General features: G+C 39.0%; 1 protein-coding gene across 1 annotated transcript in view; it reads right to left on the bottom strand.

Moving 5' to 3' along the window:
• Positions 1 to 20,721, bottom strand: part of iars1 (isoleucyl-tRNA synthetase 1) — a 60,299-nt gene that overhangs the window by 18,925 nt on the left and 20,653 nt on the right. The window contains exons 12-23 of the mRNA XM_044348538.1: positions 18,986 to 19,077; positions 17,569 to 17,667; positions 13,579 to 13,705; positions 11,138 to 11,211; positions 8,527 to 8,721; positions 8,072 to 8,158; positions 7,442 to 7,525; positions 5,118 to 5,262; positions 3,952 to 4,072; positions 3,707 to 3,798; positions 2,812 to 2,889; positions 2,114 to 2,235 (exon numbers count right to left, since the gene is read on the bottom strand). Of these exons, the coding sequence (XP_044204473.1) occupies positions 2,114 to 2,235; positions 2,812 to 2,889; positions 3,707 to 3,798; positions 3,952 to 4,072; positions 5,118 to 5,262; positions 7,442 to 7,525; positions 8,072 to 8,158; positions 8,527 to 8,721; positions 11,138 to 11,211; positions 13,579 to 13,705; positions 17,569 to 17,667; positions 18,986 to 19,077 (1,316 nt within the window). The remainder of the gene's footprint in view (positions 1 to 2,113; positions 2,236 to 2,811; positions 2,890 to 3,706; positions 3,799 to 3,951; positions 4,073 to 5,117; positions 5,263 to 7,441; positions 7,526 to 8,071; positions 8,159 to 8,526; positions 8,722 to 11,137; positions 11,212 to 13,578; positions 13,706 to 17,568; positions 17,668 to 18,985; positions 19,078 to 20,721) is intronic.

Raw genomic sequence — 20,721 nt, 5'->3', positions numbered from 1 at the left:
TAGCAAAACTGATCAGCCACCAGGGCACACATTTAACTGAAGTAAGTGAAGTGAGGGAAATGAGATGATCATATTTTATGACCAACATCCATTTGCAGGGCTGACTATCAGTTCTGTGAGAGTATTTCTCTACTGAAAGTGTACACACTCCTCTCTCTCTCCCTCTCACTCTCTCACTTACTAAAGATATCAACAGCTTCTACCCAAAAAATACAAATAGCTGATTTTTAGAGAAGATAGCAGTGGAGGGGAGGCTGTGCATAAGGATTTCAATCTCTAAGTTTTCTTCATATCAGATGACCTGGTTGCTGGTTGGAACTGACTTTGTACTGCTGTGGAAAATGCATCATCTGCAATTCACTTTTATCACACAGAAACAAAGAGCTATGAATTGCATTTGACACATGTGCTTGCTGCAAAAATCTGCTCAAGAACTCCTCAAAAGCCTTGATTTACAGACCCAATTCATCCAAAACTTAACTTTAAAATCAAAAGGTTCGATAATTTCCTAAAACCACAATAAAACAAGAGTGGTGGTATATAAACTAGGATGAACATGAAAAAAAAAAGCCTGACAACAAAGAACAGCGGGAATGAAGAGAAAGAACGGTTAAGACACAAAGAGAACAGCTGCTGTGAAGGCTGACAGTTATCTAGAAACTACCGTGGACTCTTGAGCTTCAAAAGCTTCTACTCTGAGGAGTTCAGAGTATGACATGATTGGGATAAAGCAATGTCTTGATCCCTTCGGGCATGTCTGTGTTGCGTTCTGGCTGCAACGCGGTTTTGTTCTGTTCTCTGCACGGTGTCATACCCCACCGGGAGCATTTGAGAAGCAGAGCGTTTTGCTCCGGCAGCACCAGAGAAAAGAGAGCCACCCCTCTACCTGAAGAGGAAGCCATAAAATCATAAATCTTGTCATAAAATCTTGTAATTTTCCACTTCCAAGATGAACCTCTTGTCGTCCACAGTGACAAATATCCTCTGACCGGTTGACTTCTGGCCTGGTGCCACCGGTTATAACGTAATGTTGAAGTAGTGATGTGATATATATGATCGGGGGTCTGCACAGGGTGCTTTATTTTGAAAATTGACTGGATGCTCACAAGCATTGACTAGAGCGGCTGTGATCAGCTCTAGTGGCCGCGTTGAAGCTGGAACGCAACACAGACAGAGATGATGGGATCAAGCCGTAAGACTATGCACTCTGGCTGAACCTGATAAGGCTCTGAATCAGCAGTTGATATCCTATGAGAAACGAGGCTATAAGATCTAGAGTTGCTGCTCTCTAGCTGATGGTGTGTATTAAAGGGAAGCAAACAAGGGAATTTCTCAGAAGAGATTTACAATGAATGCTTATTATCATTGTAACTTTAATTTAATCCTGCAATAACTGTTTTTGGCTACTTTGAAACAGAACTCCTAAGGAAAAATATCTCATAAGCTGCTACATGCTCAACTATGTTCATGAGCTGCACAAAAATAATGATGAGCTGGACGGTGAGATTGAACCAAAACAGTAAAGTTGCAGGCTGGAAGACCAAAACAATGAGCTGAAAGACGCTAAAACGCTGTGCAGAGCTGAGGGGAAATGCAGAGTCAGGTGACGATTCTCTTTGGATTCGTCAATATAAGCGATTCCTTTCAAATACAAGTAGACATGTGACCCATTGTCAAAGGATTTGGCTGGTGATTTTCTATATTTTTCTTATTGTCAACAAATTTCGTGTGCAGAGCCAAACCAATGAACTCATCCTACTTACAATTATTGTGTGTGTATCCAAAGCCTGATATATCTTACTCCTCTGTGCTGATAACCTCGGTTATTGTCCAAAAACTATTAAAAACACGTCAATGAGCACTGGGCTGCACTGGACAGCATGTTGGTTGGTTTAGAAATATATGTCAGGCTTTGTACACACACACAATACTTGTCAGTAGGATGAGTTCATTGTTGGTTTGGCTCTGCTCATGAGGTTTGTTGACAATAAGAAAAATATAGGAAATTGCCAGCCAAATCCTTTAATTAAACAATATTAATATTAGCTGTTCAACGTGGCATGAAGCAGTTAGTTTCCCTATAATTTAAGTTTATTAAAGGGATTTTTCCAACCTGACTTGGGGCATCATGAGATAGTGGATGCTGCTGGTGTCCTTCTCTTCGATAGAGGCAGGGTCGATGAGGTGACACAGATTTTGGTACATCATCTCTGTAATGAACGGTGTGAAGGGAGCCTGAGGGGAAGGAGGGAAGAAGGCAAATAGAGATAGATAGTGAGAAAAAAAAAGAAGAGAGGAAGATTATTTGATGCACAGTACTGTAGTTAATTTACATTTTCCGACATCAAGGTCTAAAAGTCAGAAGGAGCTATAAAATCAGCATAGAAAACACATTTTTTCTTCAGCTTTTTCCTCAAATGGTATAAAAGTTCAAACAGGATTGTGCCAGAGTGAGGTTACTTCTAATGTGATTCTCCACCATTTCAACCACGGCTAATTAATTTGTATAGCTCAAAGCTGATCTGCATTGATCTGGGTTAGGCTAACTGGCTCTTAGTGTGCCTCTCGCCTCACATGCAAACATCTTCAATGTGTTAAAAATAAAAACTCCTACAGCTCATGCATTATTCATAGCTATGCAAGCTCATAACTCACACACACACACAGACACACACGGACTCACACACCAGCATTATTTCTTTGTGTCTTGCATACACAAAAGCAAAACTTCATCACAAGAAATTTCCCTCCATACAATCGCTTTTTCTCTCAGTCACACACACAATTACACACAGGAACAGTATGACTCACCATCAGCCTGCACATGGAGAACAGAACACTGAAGAGGGTTTCCAGCGCCCACAGGCAGTCCTCAGTGCCACTCTCTCCCTACAGAGTTCACACACACACACACCAATACACTCAGTCCCCTTAGAACAGTGAAAAGAGAGAAGTGTCCTAACAGACAGCATGTATCCCCCAATAATCGAAGGGCCACAAACTGATTACTATAAAATATCCAAAAATAATGATGCTATAATGAAAGCCAAGAAACCTACTGGTAGTTTAAATCATTGTTCCCACTGAATAAATTAATAATGTATGCATTTAACAAAACTGAAAAAGATACATGACATGATCGATAAGGAATGGCATCATCTGTTGGACTGCAACTAACAATTATTTTCATTTTAATCTGCTGATTATTTAATCGATTATTCGTTTGGCCTATATAATATCAGAAAACAGTAAAAAAAAAAAAAAAAAAAAGTGGCCATTGCAAAGAGATGTCATCAAGTGTCTTATTTTGTCCAACCAGCAATTTAAAACAAAAAAATATTAAATTTACTAAAATGTTACAACAGCTGCAAATTTTCACATTTGAGAACCTTGAGAACGAAACGTGACGTTTTACTTGACTTAAATGATTAATTGATTATCAAAACATTAATTTTCTGTCCATCTACTACTACTATCAATTAATTGACTAATCTTTGCAACTCTAATCATCTGTACTCATCCTTTTATGTGTACAGTTACTTTACTATGATACTTTTTTCTACTATACTATTACTACTCATCAGACACTGCTACTACTCCAGATTTGGCACTCCTGGGACTCCATAAATCATCAGCTACTAACTAAAACCTGCACATAAAACAACATTAACACTAAACAAGCACCAATTCAGAGCTGTGATCTCACCTTTAGACGCCGTCTGTTGGTCCTGACATACCAGTTGGTGAGCATGTCCACAAACTTGACCAGTCGAGGCACGACGGTGTACAGACGGTAAGCTGCAACAAGGAACAACTGTCAGTTTATTTACACTGAACATACGAGCAGCACGGATGGATTTCGAGTTATGAAACAGTCATCTTCTTTGCCTCTGTCTATATCAAGAGAAGATCCTGCAAGTAAAGATTAGCTGTGCATGTTTGTCTTCTCACCATCCATCTCAGCCTTGAAGAACTGGATGAGCGACTGGGTGAAGGACTGAATCCACTTGTCCATGATGTTGTCACTCTGCTTCGCTGTGTTTTCATTGTACAGGAACTGAATGTCATCCTCCTGACACATTAATAATACACAAGCACAAAGAGACATAAACACAAATGAACACTTTTTCACTTCTCTGACAATTTGATTTGATAAACAGACAATGACACAAAATATCATTGATGTAAAGAAGCCAAAACCAGACCTGAAACCTGTAGCATACATAAGCAAGAAGAATCAGATGGAGATGTGCTGGTGGACACTTGTTCCACCTATTTATGCAATTATAAATGATTTTTTTCCCCCTTTTTTATACTCTTTGAAGGTATTGTATGTTTGTGTTTCTAGGTAATGTCCTTTGAAATTTTCTATATAACTATAAACGTGTGTGCTGTAAAAATAATTCACATATCTGTTGTTTATTGATAAAATATCTCTTAATAGAATAAGATATTCTTTCTATCCGATGCTCCCTGGTCTGATGGTCAACTTCCTGATATAAGCCTGGTCATTAACATTTAGAGAGGGAAACAAATGATTATCTAATCCTTTAAAACATTTGCTACTTTACTGCCACAAGCATAGCCTGCAGGTGGTGCAAGTAGCTAAATCTGCACTAGATGTCACTTTTATTGCCTGTAGGTGGCAACACTGCCAGGTTTGCACCTGCGGGTTTCCCTGCAGCTCTGGAGGTGTAAAATTGGTTGTGGACAAAGACCAAATGGTTCCTCTTTGTCAAGAATCTGCAGCTTACTAAGAGCACATTCTCACTTTTAAAAATGTTCTCAGGGGATTTGTTTTTAATGTGCACAACAGGCAATATGGAATTTTTTTTTCTATTTCCAAATTTTTTAAAATTGCACCTAAATGCCTAGTTATCAGTTAAACAATGCCATAGAGCCTAAGTAATTGCTGCACCTTTTGCTACATTATTTCATGATAGTTATCACAAATAATTACCTTTTTTCTACAAATGACCAATGACTTAGTAAATAAATAACAGTAAGAATTTGCTACACTATCAAAAATGTGTCTACTTTTTGGACCAGGGGTAGCTAAAGGAGCATTTGCAGGAGCTGTGAAAGTAATAACTTTATTCTGTTCATTATATATGTACCTTCTGTAGCCTTTGAACGTTCTGCACCAGGAAGCGGTAGGCATTATACCATGGCAGGAAGACATCCTTCAACACATCTCGCACACCTTCCTCTTTGAAACGCAGGTTTTCTGCTCTCACTACAGGAGAGTTGATGAGGTACAGTCTGCAGGGAGAGACAGTGAAGGTGTTGTTGAGTCTCAGAGTGTGTGACAGGATTGATTATAAGCGGATGAGAGTCTACACATTGTGTGCACAGGTAAATAATTCTTAGAAGCATAGAAGCAGAAACGTGTGCATGTATATGAGTGTTCGCTGTATGTGTACGTGGACCTACAAAAGTAAATGTGCTCCTATTGAGGGGACAGAGACACGTAAAAACAGAGCAGTAGTCAGAATAAACTTTGCAAAACTGCCCCAGTTATACATTCATATCTCCAGAGTTACTTTAAATGTTCTCTACAGGAATACAGGGCATACAGACCCAAACAGCTGGTTTAAAATGAAATAAAATCATGTCATTCTTGAGGAGATAGCAACAAATAACCTCAAGGTTAGAAAACATGTCAAATGCCATAATATTCAATATTAATGTTATGATTTGTTTCTTTACAAATTCAACTGTAAGATGGGATATGCATAAATAAAATATATACATGATAATGCAAAGTAATCAGTTGGCATGACATCTTATTAGTCTGCGCATGCACACCATGACAGACAGCTTCAGGTGGCACCATGAAGCCCTGGCTGATATACTGTATGGGATGCAGTGGACTAGATTCTGTGCAACTATACTTAAGAGATTTAGGCAAGGCAGGTGGTTTAATAAATAGATTTTTTTAAATGTCACTGTTTGGTTTATGTTGATTTCTCTAATGATGATGCGGAAGTCCAAAGCCACTATTCAAGAGTAGTATCTGGGCTGATCAGAGTATATTTCTCCTGTATATTAAACTGTAAACCATTGTGCTCTGGGTACACCAGCTGTCAATAATGACCAAATGAGCTTTGTTAAAAACTAGAACCAACACAAAGGGTTGTAAGTGAGCAAACCACGCACAGACTGAGCAAGTGAACAATATCATTAATTGAAACCGCATTTTGCATCTCGCGGTAGCACTGACAGCGTTTATCAGCAAATAAAGCAAGCAGAGCTGCTTCGGCCTTAAGAAGGTCACTTTGTTTGTTTGACTTCTATTTTTTCGACATTAAGCAGGTTCAAGACACCTCGTAAGTGTCGCTAATGACTGAAAGCTGCCACAACAGTCTGAGACTAAAACCTCTCTATATGGGGGCTATAAAAAAACGCTACTGGACATTTAAAGGAAACTGTTGAAGGAGAACCGTATGTAAGCAGGCTGCATTTTTTTAGTACACATGTATTCGGTTGTCAAACATATCTGAATCGAATTAGCTTTACAAATTAGACTTACTTCAGGCTAAATGTCCACTTTGAATGTACAAATGCTTGGCCAAAACCTAATTTTACCAACAGCGAGCATCTTAGTGTAAATTAATCTCTTCTCTCCATTAAAGCAAAACAGAGACACTGTTGGCATGACAATGACAGAAAATCTAACAAAATAATCCATATCGATATAATAGTCTGTGGCAGGCATCACCACACTGGGTTGGTCAGGTTAGAAAAGCTTTTATGATGATTCTGAAGGAAAACTGACATGATGCAACTCCATGCAATGAGCCATGAGCAATTTTAATAGCAATGCCTCTAAGATACATTTGAAATAAATGCAGAGTAGACATAACCATCAACTGTTCAAATACTTTTTGGCACTTTATAATGAGCAAACATGTACATAGAGGCTCATCATTTCAAAACCGGCACAGTCTGTACTGTCACAGGCTCAATTTTTTGCTGTCAAAAAAGTGCGAAGCACATAAAGTCCAATTACAGTTTTTTTTAAAAAACATAAGAGACATATTCTATTGTGAATGGAAGCCATGAAGAGAAAAAGACTGTCGCCTTTCTCTCTTTATCTCTACAGCTCATTCTTCATCAGTGTATATATGAACATATGGAGAAACTGCATAGTGCTTTATTCATTAGGCCATATGGCCATGGCACTCTTATTGCTCAGGGCAAAGGAGAGAATGTATGAGGAGGGAAAACGTGTATATGCACGTGTATATAGTGTATGGGGTGGGTACTGTATGTACAACTGAGACAGTTCGTAGTTAAGTGTAGATAGTGATTCAAACCTTTTAAAACCATGCTTGCTAATAACATAAGGTAGGTTAACACACACAACCCTGCCACCGGCAAACAAGCATTCATGCTTCAGAAACACACACACACGCTCACATTCAAGCACAGAGCTGACCTGAGGGCATCAGCTCCATAGTTCTGCACTATCAGGCCCGGATCCGGGTAGTTCTTCTTGCGCTTGCTCATCTTCTGTCCATCGCTGCGGGAATAGGACAGTCAAAGGCATTAATGCACATACACACGCATGCATGCACTAAAGTGCATGCTAGTAACCATGCACTTGGTATTCAAATTAGTCAAGTCCTTCCAGGTCAGCAGGCCTGTGAGCACAGTGCTGTTTAGACCCCAGGGCTGAGGACAAGCAGCCCTATTGGAGAGCAGCTCCGAGGGCTAAATGTTGCAGCACATATACCACACTAATCATGAGAAGCAGAAGAAAAGCTAGGAAATGAATGGGCAGGTGAAGAAGGGCGAGATGAATAAAAAAAAATGTTGAGAAAAAGGAAGGGCAAAGAGTGAATTCGTGGAGGCAGTCAAGAGAAGAGGGAAAAAAGGGAAAAGTAAAAAGATGTCTACACAAAATACCTTAGAAACAAGTTGACTTAAAAGGTAAGACTGGCAATATTATGTATTTTTTTAATTATAGAATATACAGAATAATACAGACTTATCCTTTAATGAAAAGACATTTTTTTGCAACTGAAAAAAGAGCACAAAGGATTGTTTAATAAGTCAATGGACTGACCTAGCAAGCACCAAACCGTTGACAATGACGTTCTTAAAGGGCGGTTTGCCAAACAGGGCTGTGGAGAGCACCAACAGGGTGTAGAACCTACAGAGGAGGATACAAAAAAAGAGTATACAAGGTCAGGGTAACAACCGGGACTGAAACAGAACAATTCATTCCTCTCAAGTGTAGTTGAAAAAGAGAAAATTAGTTTTTTAACAATTTGTTTTTGATTCAGTCATTTGCTGTTTATTTGATACTAATCCAGATAATTCAAAAACTATTAATTATTAAATCTTTCCTGCTCATCTGCCTGATTCTCTTTGTGACCATCCTTCCATGTACGCTCTGCTCTTGTCAATATGCTTCAAAGAAGTCAGCAGGGAAGGTCTCTGTGTCTCTATTCCTCATCTGTCACCCTCTCTCCATCTCTCCCTCCATTACTTCCATCCATCCATCCATCCTCCGCTTACCATCCCCTGGTCTGGTCAATGCCTTCAGCAATGAAGTCTGCCGGGAAAGTGTCCTCAAACTCCTTCCTGTTTTTGAAGGGGTAGTGGGCCTGGGCGTACGGCATGCTGCCGCTCTCAAACCAGCAGTCAAACACCTCCGTGACCCTCCGCAGGACACCTTTACCACACCGTGATGGGATTGTCAGAGCATCGATGCTGGACAGAGGAAAAGTGGACAGAAAGATGAAAACAAATAGACAGGAAGTACAGTTGACAAATGGCAGCAAAAACAATTTGACCAGTTTGGTTTTATTCTAGGCTTTTATTGGGGCCATAGGAACTTTTTAAACAATTTTATATAACATAGATCCTTGCCCATGGATTTATGGGCTTTATGGCCGCAGTCCAAAACAACTATTTTATAGTCTTTCACTGCTGGGTATAAGGTGAAAGAAAAGAGCAGTGGTGTTCATGTTATGCTGACACCCACTAGAATAAGGTCTGTTATTGCTTTGGGTCATAAATTTCAAGCACAGGGATATGGATTAATTTACTCCGTATACCGACTTGCTCAGATTCAACATGTGATCAAAAATAATTGTTTCCTCAGAAAAGTTACTTAAGCTGGTGGAAAACAGATGGGACCTGCTTTTGTGGTGTCAGTCTGCATGATGTGTCCATTAAATTTACATCAAATCCTCATATATGACAGTTGACTGAGCAACAACCTGCTACACATTTATACAATTACAGGCACTCAGGTCTATAAACTGCCAATTACACCTTTAGTAATCTACTGTTGGCCACTAAAGCTGCTCTGTTGCTCTTAAGAGGGCCTATTGAGCAAAAGAGGGTGTTAAGCAGGAATTTACCAAAAAGAAGAGACCTGCTGAGTACATTTTCAGTAGCTCGATATGTCATTTTGCTGCGTTATGCACAAGGTATACTGTAGCTAAAATGTTCATTTTCCTACAATCCAGGCAGAGCTATTATTGTCAAGGGTTGGCCACTTCACACCTTATAATGTGGACTAATTACAGTTTATCCACTTATACCTAACATACACTGGAATACTTTGAAAAGACTTTTCAAAGACTAAAGTCTGACATCCTCTCACATCTAAAGACAATGTGTCATAATTTTGCAAAGACTGGGGATCTTGCAGGGTCACTATTTGCAAGACTAATACTAGATCGCTTTTGAGATTATTTTGTCCCTTAAGATTTTATTCCAACATTGGATATTTGTCTGCGTTGACTATTTTTCTGTCGATCAGTCTTTCAACTTGCAGCACTAAATATATTCTCCTAATCTAACATTTAAAGCATCAGAACGCCTGTAGGATGGTTGAACAGCATCTGAAACGCCTACTCCCATACCCTTTCGACGTCAGAATAAGGGGAATGCATCCAACCATTTCTGAAACCAATAATCCAACAATCATGCCCACTTCACAAAGTGATAGGCTGGGTGTGAGGAGACCAGAAACCTGGCAGGGCCTGACTTTCTGTCAAGCTTTTTATTTACTTCACAAAATCTACTTTCGTCACTCTTCTTGTGCACAGACAAGGAAAGAATGTCTGAAAGAGTGGAGAGTTCACCATTACCCCTAATTGACTTATTGCATCTCACTACACTCTATGACAGCAGGATTTTCACCCCGCCTTTGAGTTTGGTCCTGCAGAACAGCTTTAACACTTTTGCCTCCAGAAGTTGTCTACTACCTGTCCACACCGACAAAAAGAATAATAATAGTATTCATCTTAAGTCCAGAAACTCCGAGGTACAGTTGTGACAATGACTTATAGACACAATTAAGCATCAATTTAGATGAGGGAATCTCAATTCTCAGGCTCCTTGATTAGCTTCTTTAATGGACAACAGCTTGCTAGCTAACACTAACAAATACCTCTACAAACCAACCTAAAGTACTGTTTAAGGAGCTAAAACTTAATACAAAATGCATTCCAAGCAAGCTACATTTCTGCTGTGTGATGTCTTAATTTGCAGTAATGGATTTTTTTCCTAATGATCTTGAAATAATTTATAGTCAACGACTTATACTACATTCCTTAATTTTAAATTTCAAACACTGTAAACATTCGAACCACAATTTTAAACATCTGATAAACTTTTACTTAGCTAAACAGTTTTTCTTTACTTTGGCATGTTTAATTTTTCTTAAACTTCTAGATTTAAAAATAGCTCGAATAATTTTGAGTGCTTTTCCAAGCGTTCCAGACCTGCATAGCAACCCTGAACACACAACTCAACACACAGGAGCAGGATGAGGCAACCTCTTCCTCCCTCATCAATTAAAGATTTCCAGCTCCAAGGAAGTGATTAAAGGTAATCAGCGGATGAACATCGGAAGAGTAAAGTGATCAGTGTTCCACAACACCCATCTGGTTCAGGCAGACAGGTCACATTAGAGGCACACAGGGTAGATTTTAAATGGACAAATTTATACACCAACACACAACCACATCACTAACTTCCCATCACATGTCCACCCCTGTACGCACATGCAGCCTGTGAATCTGATGATGTTACACTGTCACAGCAGGCACACACCACTGAGTTCATGTTCGAGTGGTTTCCTGATAATCTGAGCGGCTGATCAGTGACTCACTTCTCCCGATGCAGATCGGTTACTTTGACTCCGGTCAGCTCCTCCAGTTCAGCCATGGACCCCACACACACCACCTGATGAACAAGATCACACGCAAACACAATTAATCATCTATTAATCCACCGATAGTTTTTTCTATGAATCCTTTAGTCCAAGAAATTTAGTCCCATAACTCAGGCATTGGCATTTCTCAGAGCCAAAGGTGATGTCTTCACATTACTCGTTTTGTTCAGACACCAGTACAAAATCAAAAAATATTTAATTTACAATGATATATAACAAAGAAAAGCACCAAATCATCATATTTGAGAAGCTGTAGCCAGCAAATATTTGACATTTTTGCTTGAAAAATTACCTAAAAAGATTAATCAATTACCATTAACAGCAGCTGACAATAGTTTCAGCTCTAATCTTAAAAAAAGCAATATCACAAGATGACATTAACAGTAACATATTCCTAAACACCCAAAAAATACTCACCATTATGTGGCTACAGCTTCACAAATGTGAGGATTTGCTGCTTTTCTCTGTTTTATATCATTGTTAATTTGGTTTTTGGACTGTTGGTCTGATTAATCAATCTGAAGACATCATCTTGGTCTTTGGAAAATTACAATAAGCATTATCCACAATTTACTAGAAATTTTAGTTGCATTTTAAAATTGATAATGGGCTAATTTGCAAAATGCGCCAAAAGCAAACTTCAAATTTTAGGGGACGAATACAACTTTTGTGATGATAATGTACATTAGGGGACTCGATCCTCCCTTTTTCCTGGTTCCTTTTATTTAAACCAAGCCAGTTGTTGTTACCCTAATTAAGAGATACCTATTTAAATCTACAATAATTGTTTTTTTTGCCTCTTGGGGGCAGCATGACAAACTGTTAACATTGAGGCATTATTCCCTTATAAGTTGAATTTAAATAACCTGTTTCACATCACACATAGTCATTTAATCCACTGTTAATATAAAAAATGATTAGGCTTACAGTATAATAATTCTATCACATTTCTCTACCCGTTTTTTTGTATTTGATTATCACAACACCACAGGACTTAAAAGTAGACCTACTTTAACACACTTCCTGAGTAACTTTACCTTAGAAAGTATGGTTAAGTGTGTTATCTGGTCTCCTCAGAGAGTTAACCTGTAGGCTCTGCTCTAGTTTTACCACAGCACTAGGTAACATGGCCCAGATAGAGTCTGATACATCAAAGTGAGATCCAAAGAAGACAGAGTAAAAGGAATATATCCAGAAAGCCGGGGACAGAGGGGAGACAACATAAAGAAAAGATACTGACAGATAGAAATCATACTGGCACACACAGACTGACACACGTGTACAGCTTTAGTTTTGGGTGTGATTTGCTGCTGAGGGGTGTGTGAGGGAGGCACCAGGGAGCGCAAGTGTTCTGGATACAGTCACAATGCTATTTCCAGCAAGCAGGTCACTAGCTGTCCCTCTTTCAGCTGGGGGACCAACACTTCATTTTTCAAACGCTCAAACAACCCAATTCTGACATTTCTATTCAGTTCAGTCTACTTCACGCACTCAGCCTGGTTTGGCAATCAACACTCATAACAAGACGAACATTTACAGTTTGGCTGGCTTCTCTACCTTCCATCCGTTTTTCCACCCCCTCTCTTCATCTCTTATTTTTTCCCTCCTTCTCATGTCTTTAACTTCCTCATTTTCTTCACTGGCTAATTTATTCTGCCCCCACCCCCCTTTTTTTTTTCATGTGTCTTCTTTCCTTTCCTCCCCATCATTTGCTGTTTGTTTTGAGGACCTTTGAAGTCGCCTTAACCAGTATGAAGCAAAAACCAAACACATTTTGGTTCATGTTTATTTGCTGTTTACATTAATGAATCATTCATGTGTCGCGTTTATGGAGGCACTCGGTAATGGTGCCTGAGGGGAGCTGACTCTGTCTACAGTATAGAGTCACGCTACGCTCTCTGGTTTGACACCATGGTCACCCCACTCTGCCATGCCAGAAAGTCTCTCCTACACAAGCCTCCACACACACACAAAAAAAAGGGGTCTGATTTGCTAAAATATGTGTGTCAAAGGGAGGTCAGCGAGAAAAAATTTCACTATGCCAATTTATGAGAGAAGGTTGGATTTCTGTACCCTCTCAGTAGGCCAATCTTCCTTTGGTGAGACACAAGAAATTATTGCCAAAACTCACTTCTATGGTAAATAAAAATGAGTTACACAGAGTTCAATTTTTCCAATTACGCCCTGTCACGCTTAGCTCAGATTGATTTGTGAGCGCTGCCAAAGATGTGATCAGCTCCCTGTGAAAAGAATAACTATCTTGGTATTTGGTCATGACACAGACAAATAGTGTGATCTCTGTGGAGTAGAAAGACACATTAGAAGTATTAAGTACTCCATTAAAGCATCACAAGTGCGTGTTTGTGTGTTTTCCTGACCTCTTCAAAGTCATCGCTGACCCAGAGAGGGATCGGTGTGCCCCAGTAACGGTTCCTCGAAATCGCCCAGTCACGTGCGTCTCTCAGCCAGTTCCCGAAACGCTTCTCACGCACGAACTCTGGAACCCTGCAGAGATGGAGAGATTATGGTGTGTGTTCTAGTTTTAATTATTTTCGTAAACATATAAAACATGATTCAGACCACAGGGACAATCAAGCCTACATGGAAGGAGGTGGCTGTTTTGCTCCACTTTTGCGTGAAATGACACACAACAGGAATACTGCTGTCATACCCATCAGTCATGTTTAAATTTAACAGCCATTTGCAACCACCACTACTCCCTAGAAACATTTAATTTAATGGGCAATGCATTTTTCTCACAACAAGAGCAAGCATTTTATAATTATTATTCCTTTACTGAGCCTCCACTTCTTCCTCATTTTTAGCCATAAAAATAAACTGTGATGCTCTTTTTAAGAAGCTCAACTGCAAAGGTTAACATTCCCTCCGAGGCATCTTCCTCCTTTGTACCCCTTTTCTGCTCCCCCCTTTTCCTATTTTGCCTCGACCGATTTCTCGCTTTAATCCGCTATCCTTTCCTCTTCCTTTCAATATTTCTGTCCCCATCTCTTGCTGTGCCAGGCCGTGTTGCTCAGGAGAACAGTACGGGGGGTTGGTGGGGGGTATAAATCGTCGTCAGGATCCACGCACTAAGCAACGAGTTCATCAATTCCCATTTGTAGGAGGCGTTTCTATTTAGGCCCCTAATATATCAATTTAATGTTTTTTTTTTTTTTTTTTTGCCACTGCAGCTCACTACCGTCCCCCCCCCCCCCGGATCCCTCTTCCATCCCTCACCCTCCCTTCCTCTCTGCTCACGCTAAATGTAGAATTTAAAGTGTGCTGTCTTGTGCTGGAGACACACAGAGGAGCCATTTAACATGTACAAGCTTCTATAATAAGTCAGAGACACTGGGGATGGATACAAGAGGGAGACAGCAGAGGGACAGAGGTTGTGGTCTGATTAAGAGTGTGCAGAAGGCAAAAAGGTAACGAAGATGGGAACACTGGAAAAACAGAGGGATGAAAAAGAAGACAAGGTGCGACTAATCTGGCAAATGACCGTTAACTAAACCCCTCCCCCAATCAGTAATTGTCCAATTATAGCTTAGCAACCGTAACCAGGCACGGCAGGTTTGTCAAGCCTTGGATTTGTAAACACGCTGAAGCTCCTAATTTCGTTGTATTCTGTACAATGACAATAAAGGCTTTCTTCTAACATAATCATTGTGCATGGGGCTATTGGGGCTATTAGGAGCGAAATTAAATTCGACATTTAAGAGTTTAGAGGGTTAGGTCTTTTTTGTCGCCTTTCCAAAACCAGAAATACAAGAACAAAAGTGTAACGATTGACTTAAATTGTGTGTTTATCTGTTACTAACGCAACTCACTAACATTAGCATGTTCAGTTAACATTACCTACAATGGTGACCTAGCTTTACTTACAAGGCTAAGACTTAGCATATCATTAGCTAACTATGTGGTGTTACATGTTACACTAGAAAATGACATGTTAATGATTTAAATGATATTTAAAAACCTCCCAGGTGCTACTAAATGTTATGTCAGAGTTTAGGCTTGCATTAGAAGGTCTGTCTTGCTCCGTAATAGATTTGGTGAAGTTTACCAGAGATGACTTTGCTAAGCTCATTGGTTTGTTCAGATCCTCAAATCTTTTTCTCATGTAAAGGTTATATAATAAAAAAAAAGTACAAATCTAGCCCTTTGTATTTCTATGGTAAACATCTGAACAGCATTATGCTAGAAAGAAATAACAGTCTAATATGATATTTTTCCATTGTCATACTGTATAATAATACTACTACCATACTGTAATATACACTAGTAAGTTTATTTCCATGTCTCCTACATGTTTCATCAACTGTAGACTCACAGGTCATTTTCTAAATGCTTATCTCATAGAGAGTGAGAACAATCTCCCAGGTTTTGTTGTTAAAACTGGGTGGAAACAATTAGAGATAAAAAAAAAAAAAGAAAATCTTTAGGCCGGCCGTTCAAATTGGGGCAGTGACATAGCTACATAATAAAACCTGCCTGAGAGAGACAGGCAGTTGTCATTTCAACTGAAAGAAACTCTGCCTGTATATAAGTCTACTCCTGTCTGAATTCAGATATCCACTGTTTCAGAAACTTACCAAGACTTTCAAGCTTTTCACCGTAGACATGGAACGCTTGACAAGCGTAATAACAGTAACTACGGGGGGGGGGGGGGGGGGGCAGGGCTTAGTGAACAGTCAATTGAGTTTGAAACAGAGATGAACATGAGAAAAGGGGATCTTCTTGCAACTTGAGTCACTGTGCTCAACACATTTTCTTCTTCCTTGTGGCCAAGAAACTGTGCTGAAATCAGGCACCAGCGGCCGAGCTTCCTGCCCCTGAAGATACCAGCTCCCCTTTGAGCACTCATTAATTCAGTCATTAATTTATTCAGAGAGACAGACATCTGGAGAAATCAGTCTGAACTCTCTCAATAGATACTTAGCCTGCGTCTACCCACTGCACCATTTGAATAAAGAGATAAAATGAACAAATCGCATTGAGAATATGGTAACTAGCACTTTGCTTTCTGAAGGGTTCTTTTAAGCCTCTGATCAGCTAACATGAACTTCACATAGAGGTACTGAACCGCGCGGGGGTTTCGCTTTTTATAAGGGTGCTGATGAGCTGGCAGTCCTCCCCGACAGACAATATTCCTGGGACCAAAACTCAAGTATGAAAGTGGTGAGTCTAATCAAAAAGAGTCTTAACAAAATCAAATAATTAGGGTTGAATAAGCTTAATTAGAAGGCTGCATAAGAGCATCAGCCACACAGACACAGGAAGGAAACATGAGTATGTGTATACATGCACATTTTCCTCATCTGTTTGAAGGCTGAAGTATGACAGCAAAATTCATCATTATGGAAACTATATAATTCTTCAGAAACGCATCATCAACATAAATTTTTACCATTTCCACAATTATCTCACATCCCTTTGCTTTCTAACCTAGAGCTGTCGTTTGACAGAAAATTCATAAGCAACAAATGTGATAATCGAAAAAAAAAGCCAAAAATTCCCTAATTCCAGTGTCTCAAATGTGAATATTTGCTCATTTTATTAATCTTATATGATAGTAAATTGGTTATCATTGAGTTTTGGAGCATTGGTAAGTTAATTTCTGACATTTTATAAACCAAACGATCAATTAATCAAAAAAATTAGCAGTTTAATCAGTATCAATCGTTATTAGCTGCAGTCCTATTCTACTCCTAATAACACAAGAGCAGCTTAATATATGTAAATTACTTTAACAAGTCCTGAATTACATGTGACACTATTACCCCTTAGATAAGGAATTCGGCCTTTAAAGTAGTGTGTATGTTTGGGTCTCTGTGTACATGTGTGTCTGTGCGTCTTCACCTTCCTAGCGGCTAGTCATTCATCTCAGTTTGACAGTCCCATTACCAGAGGCAGCTACTGTGGCTCACAAAAGAGCACAGGGAGGACCAGGGGTAATACCACTTAGCTAAGCCATCATGCTGACGCTTACTTTTACTCCACGTTTTGCCATTACAAATTAGCATCATGCTAATGTTTTCTATACAGCATCAGTCCCATGTGCATCGTAGTAAAATATTTACTAGGATGAATTTAAACCTGATTTCATGACAGATGAAAAAAAAAATCCTTAAAATTTAATATCTTCCCATTTAAGATGATCATACCCAGTGATGGCTGCAGAGCTCAAAACAAATAACTTGACGGGACTGTACAGCATTGTGGCCGTAATTGTTTTGGGACCATAACCGCTGTCTGTCTTGACTTGGGAGTCTTTTAGACCAGTTGTTTGGCAAGACGCTCATAGCTGCCACTTCAGTGTCACCGAGCACCAAGCTAGTTATCACTTGTTTCAGAAAACGTCGTACCAGTAGCATTTTCCGTTGTTGTCTAGCAGTTTCTCCACCATGTGCTCCACTCGAACAAACCAACTGGGGACGGCTTTGTAGATCAGCGGCGTGTCAGACCTGGAAGTAAATAAACATGAACACATTGCATAAAACATAAGGCAGCTACATATTGACTGATAAACAAAACCAGTAAAAATTGTATCTGTAAGACAAATTCTAATTCATAAAGCGAGCATTTATTTTGGGGTTGAAAGTAGAGCTGCAACGATTCTACTAATCGATTAGTCGACTGACAACCAACGATCGCCAACTGTTATGATATTCAATAATAATAATTTTAATTAATTTTTAAAGAAAAAAAAACTCTGGTTCCAGCTTCTTAAATGTCAATATTTTCTGGTTTCTTAAGTCCTATTGATAGTAAATGTGGACTGTGTGAGACCTGATTGCATCTTGGGCTTTGGGAAACAGTGATCGACATTTTTTACAATTTTATAGACCCAACGACTAATCGACTAACGACTAATGGAGAAAATAATTAAAAGTTTAAATCGATAATGTAAATAACTGTTGCAGCTCTAGTTGGAAGCTAAGGTTTTTTTTTAGTTAGAATACACATTCCTGTAAGATGCACAACTAGAAATAAGGGTTATGATAAGAGGTTAATATGTATTAAATATGAGAACATTAAAGTTATCCTGAAATTTAGTTTTAACACTTTTGTTTGTGCAAAATATTTTTGTGTCCATATTGTGTATTTTGTGCTGTCTTCTATCTGCTATGTTTTAATCTTGTTGCACTTTTTCAAATTGTGGTTTAAGAAAGTACCATTTTTAGTCGTAAGCACAGCTGAGGTCAACTATACAGATGCTGAGGGGTTAATAACGCAACAGTTTCATCTCTACGAGCCTGTGGCTTAGAGAGCACATCTCTGCATATTTACTGAGGTTAATTAATCCTGCTCAGGTCAGGCTGCAGCTACTCCAAGTGACAGAGTGATTTAGTCTACTCAAAAATTAACTCTGTGTGTGTGTGTGTGTGTGCCTGTTAGTTACGATGTGATAACGTGGGACCTTGAGGGGTTATATGTGTGCCACCACACTGACTTTGGCTTTTTGAATTTATTCTGTGCAGACACCACCTGACCAACTGTACTATAGTTTAACAGGATACAGAAATAGGATGTTAGTACAGTGTCTTCTCCCACTAAATAAGGCTGCAAGTATTTAAATAGTAGTTAATGTGTGCAGGCCTATTATCTGTGATCTCTAACCTTCATCTCCAGCACATGGGGTTATTCTATAACAACTGTTTCAAAGGCCCTCAGTGGAAGAATCAAAGTGAAGCTGTTAGTTTAAATGAGTTGGAAGGAGCCACTTTAAAATGGCACAGAGGTAAAATTACTGTCTCAGTTTAAATTCTGTCTGCGTCTCACCTCCAGCAGAATGGGTAACTATGTTTGAAAGAGCTGGCGTTGACGAGGCGGCCTGTCTCCTTCAGCCACTTGATGATGTTCTTGTCGGCATCCTACACAATGAAGACCAAAATATTAGACATGATTTTAAAACAAATGCTGCTTTGTTGTTAATGTCAAAAAAAAAGTCTGGGAATTCATCAGTATATGAACTACAAAGGAAATAAAATAACTCAAGGTGAAAACCAGATAATCAAATTTGCATCCTAACTGTTTTTTTTTTTTTTTTTTTTTTTTAAATTAAGCACTGAATAATCTGCCACATAAGCGCAACGCTCTTTTGCATATCACCACATTGTTCTCATCACTTTCTATTTCTGGCATTCTAGCTGTCCTTGCCATATGTGGATCCTGTATGCTGTCAGGTGTAGAGAACAGTTCCTTCATTCAGCAAATACTTAAAGGGATAAGTCTGCTGGTCATTTAAATTTTTCACACTGGTGCACTGGGTAGGATGTTTCTTCATTATGATGATATCGATACACTGTCCTACAACCACTAATAGCTTACTAGTGCATCATATCCATTGCTGACTGCACTACTTACCGCTGCTTGAGCGATCAATGTTCGTTAAAAACTACATTACCTAACTGTTTCAGGAAATTACTTCTCCTTTTTTTAGAAAAATTAAATTATATATTCATGGCCCATTTTGAAAGATTTACGTTTTCAGTAGGATCCAGTGGGCTTGGGGCTGAGTGCAACAGATGGTAGGGAAGTTTTAGATTTATTGACAACAACAAAAATATAGCATATCACTAGCGTTATCCTTTAAACACACAATTTTACATTTTATCATCTTTTTTTCTTCGTGTCTACTGCTCATAATATTTTTCATATAATATCTATATCATATTTCTTACACATTCTGCCATAAACAGGTCAGCACTAATAAACACAGCAGTGGAAAAAAATAACTTTTTGGTGACATCACACCATTTTATGCATCTTTGAAATTAACCGAATTTACAAGTAGTGTGTTTCATAAGCTATAGCTAAACATTTGTCCTACCATATCTTTATCACTACGAAAAGGTAAGAACACATCAGGGCTTTATGCTCACCTTGAAGAAAAAACAAGGTCAATTCACAGCCAAGGCCAGATTCTGCTCCTACAGCTATGATAAATATCGCCAAACAGGTAGGGAGAAATTGTCTGTTTTGTCATCCAGCTCATTGTTTATGGCAAACAATCTAATATGCAATCAGCCCTGTGCCTTATCGCGCACTATTTCATCTCCCTCTAACCATGCTCACAGTGCAATTCACCACAAGCTCATAAATATGACTTTTCAGCAAGGTGCTCAGCAGACTGTTGGTCATGACCTCTTTGTAGAAAGAGAGAGGTTTTAAACTTTCTCAGCCAGGAGGAAATTTTGTTATGTCCTGACCCAAGCTCATTAAAACATGAAAGTACACCTGTAATGTGGAGAGACTCATTGGAACTGCTCCAGCAACCCATTGAGAGAAACCAACCCTTTTCACCACCCAGTCAATCTAGTATAAACAAGGGTAACTTGATTTGTTAACACACATATTTGTGACTCTTTTAGAATCTCTGGGCCACAAGGAATAATTAATCAGCACAGTTACTGGTTCCAAAACAGACATTTTACTCTTGTGTCTAATAATATGAAATAACCCAGCAAAACTATCACACCTAGCCTGCCTGCTGTGGAAAATAATCAAGATATATA

The sequence above is a fragment of the Thunnus albacares genome, chromosome 4 (assembly GCF_914725855.1).
Source record: "Thunnus albacares chromosome 4, fThuAlb1.1, whole genome shotgun sequence".
Lineage (NCBI taxonomy): Eukaryota > Metazoa > Chordata > Actinopteri > Scombriformes > Scombridae > Thunnus > Thunnus albacares.
The sequence above is the reverse complement of the archived record's forward strand: the minus strand, read 5'-3'. Positions and strand labels throughout refer to the sequence as shown.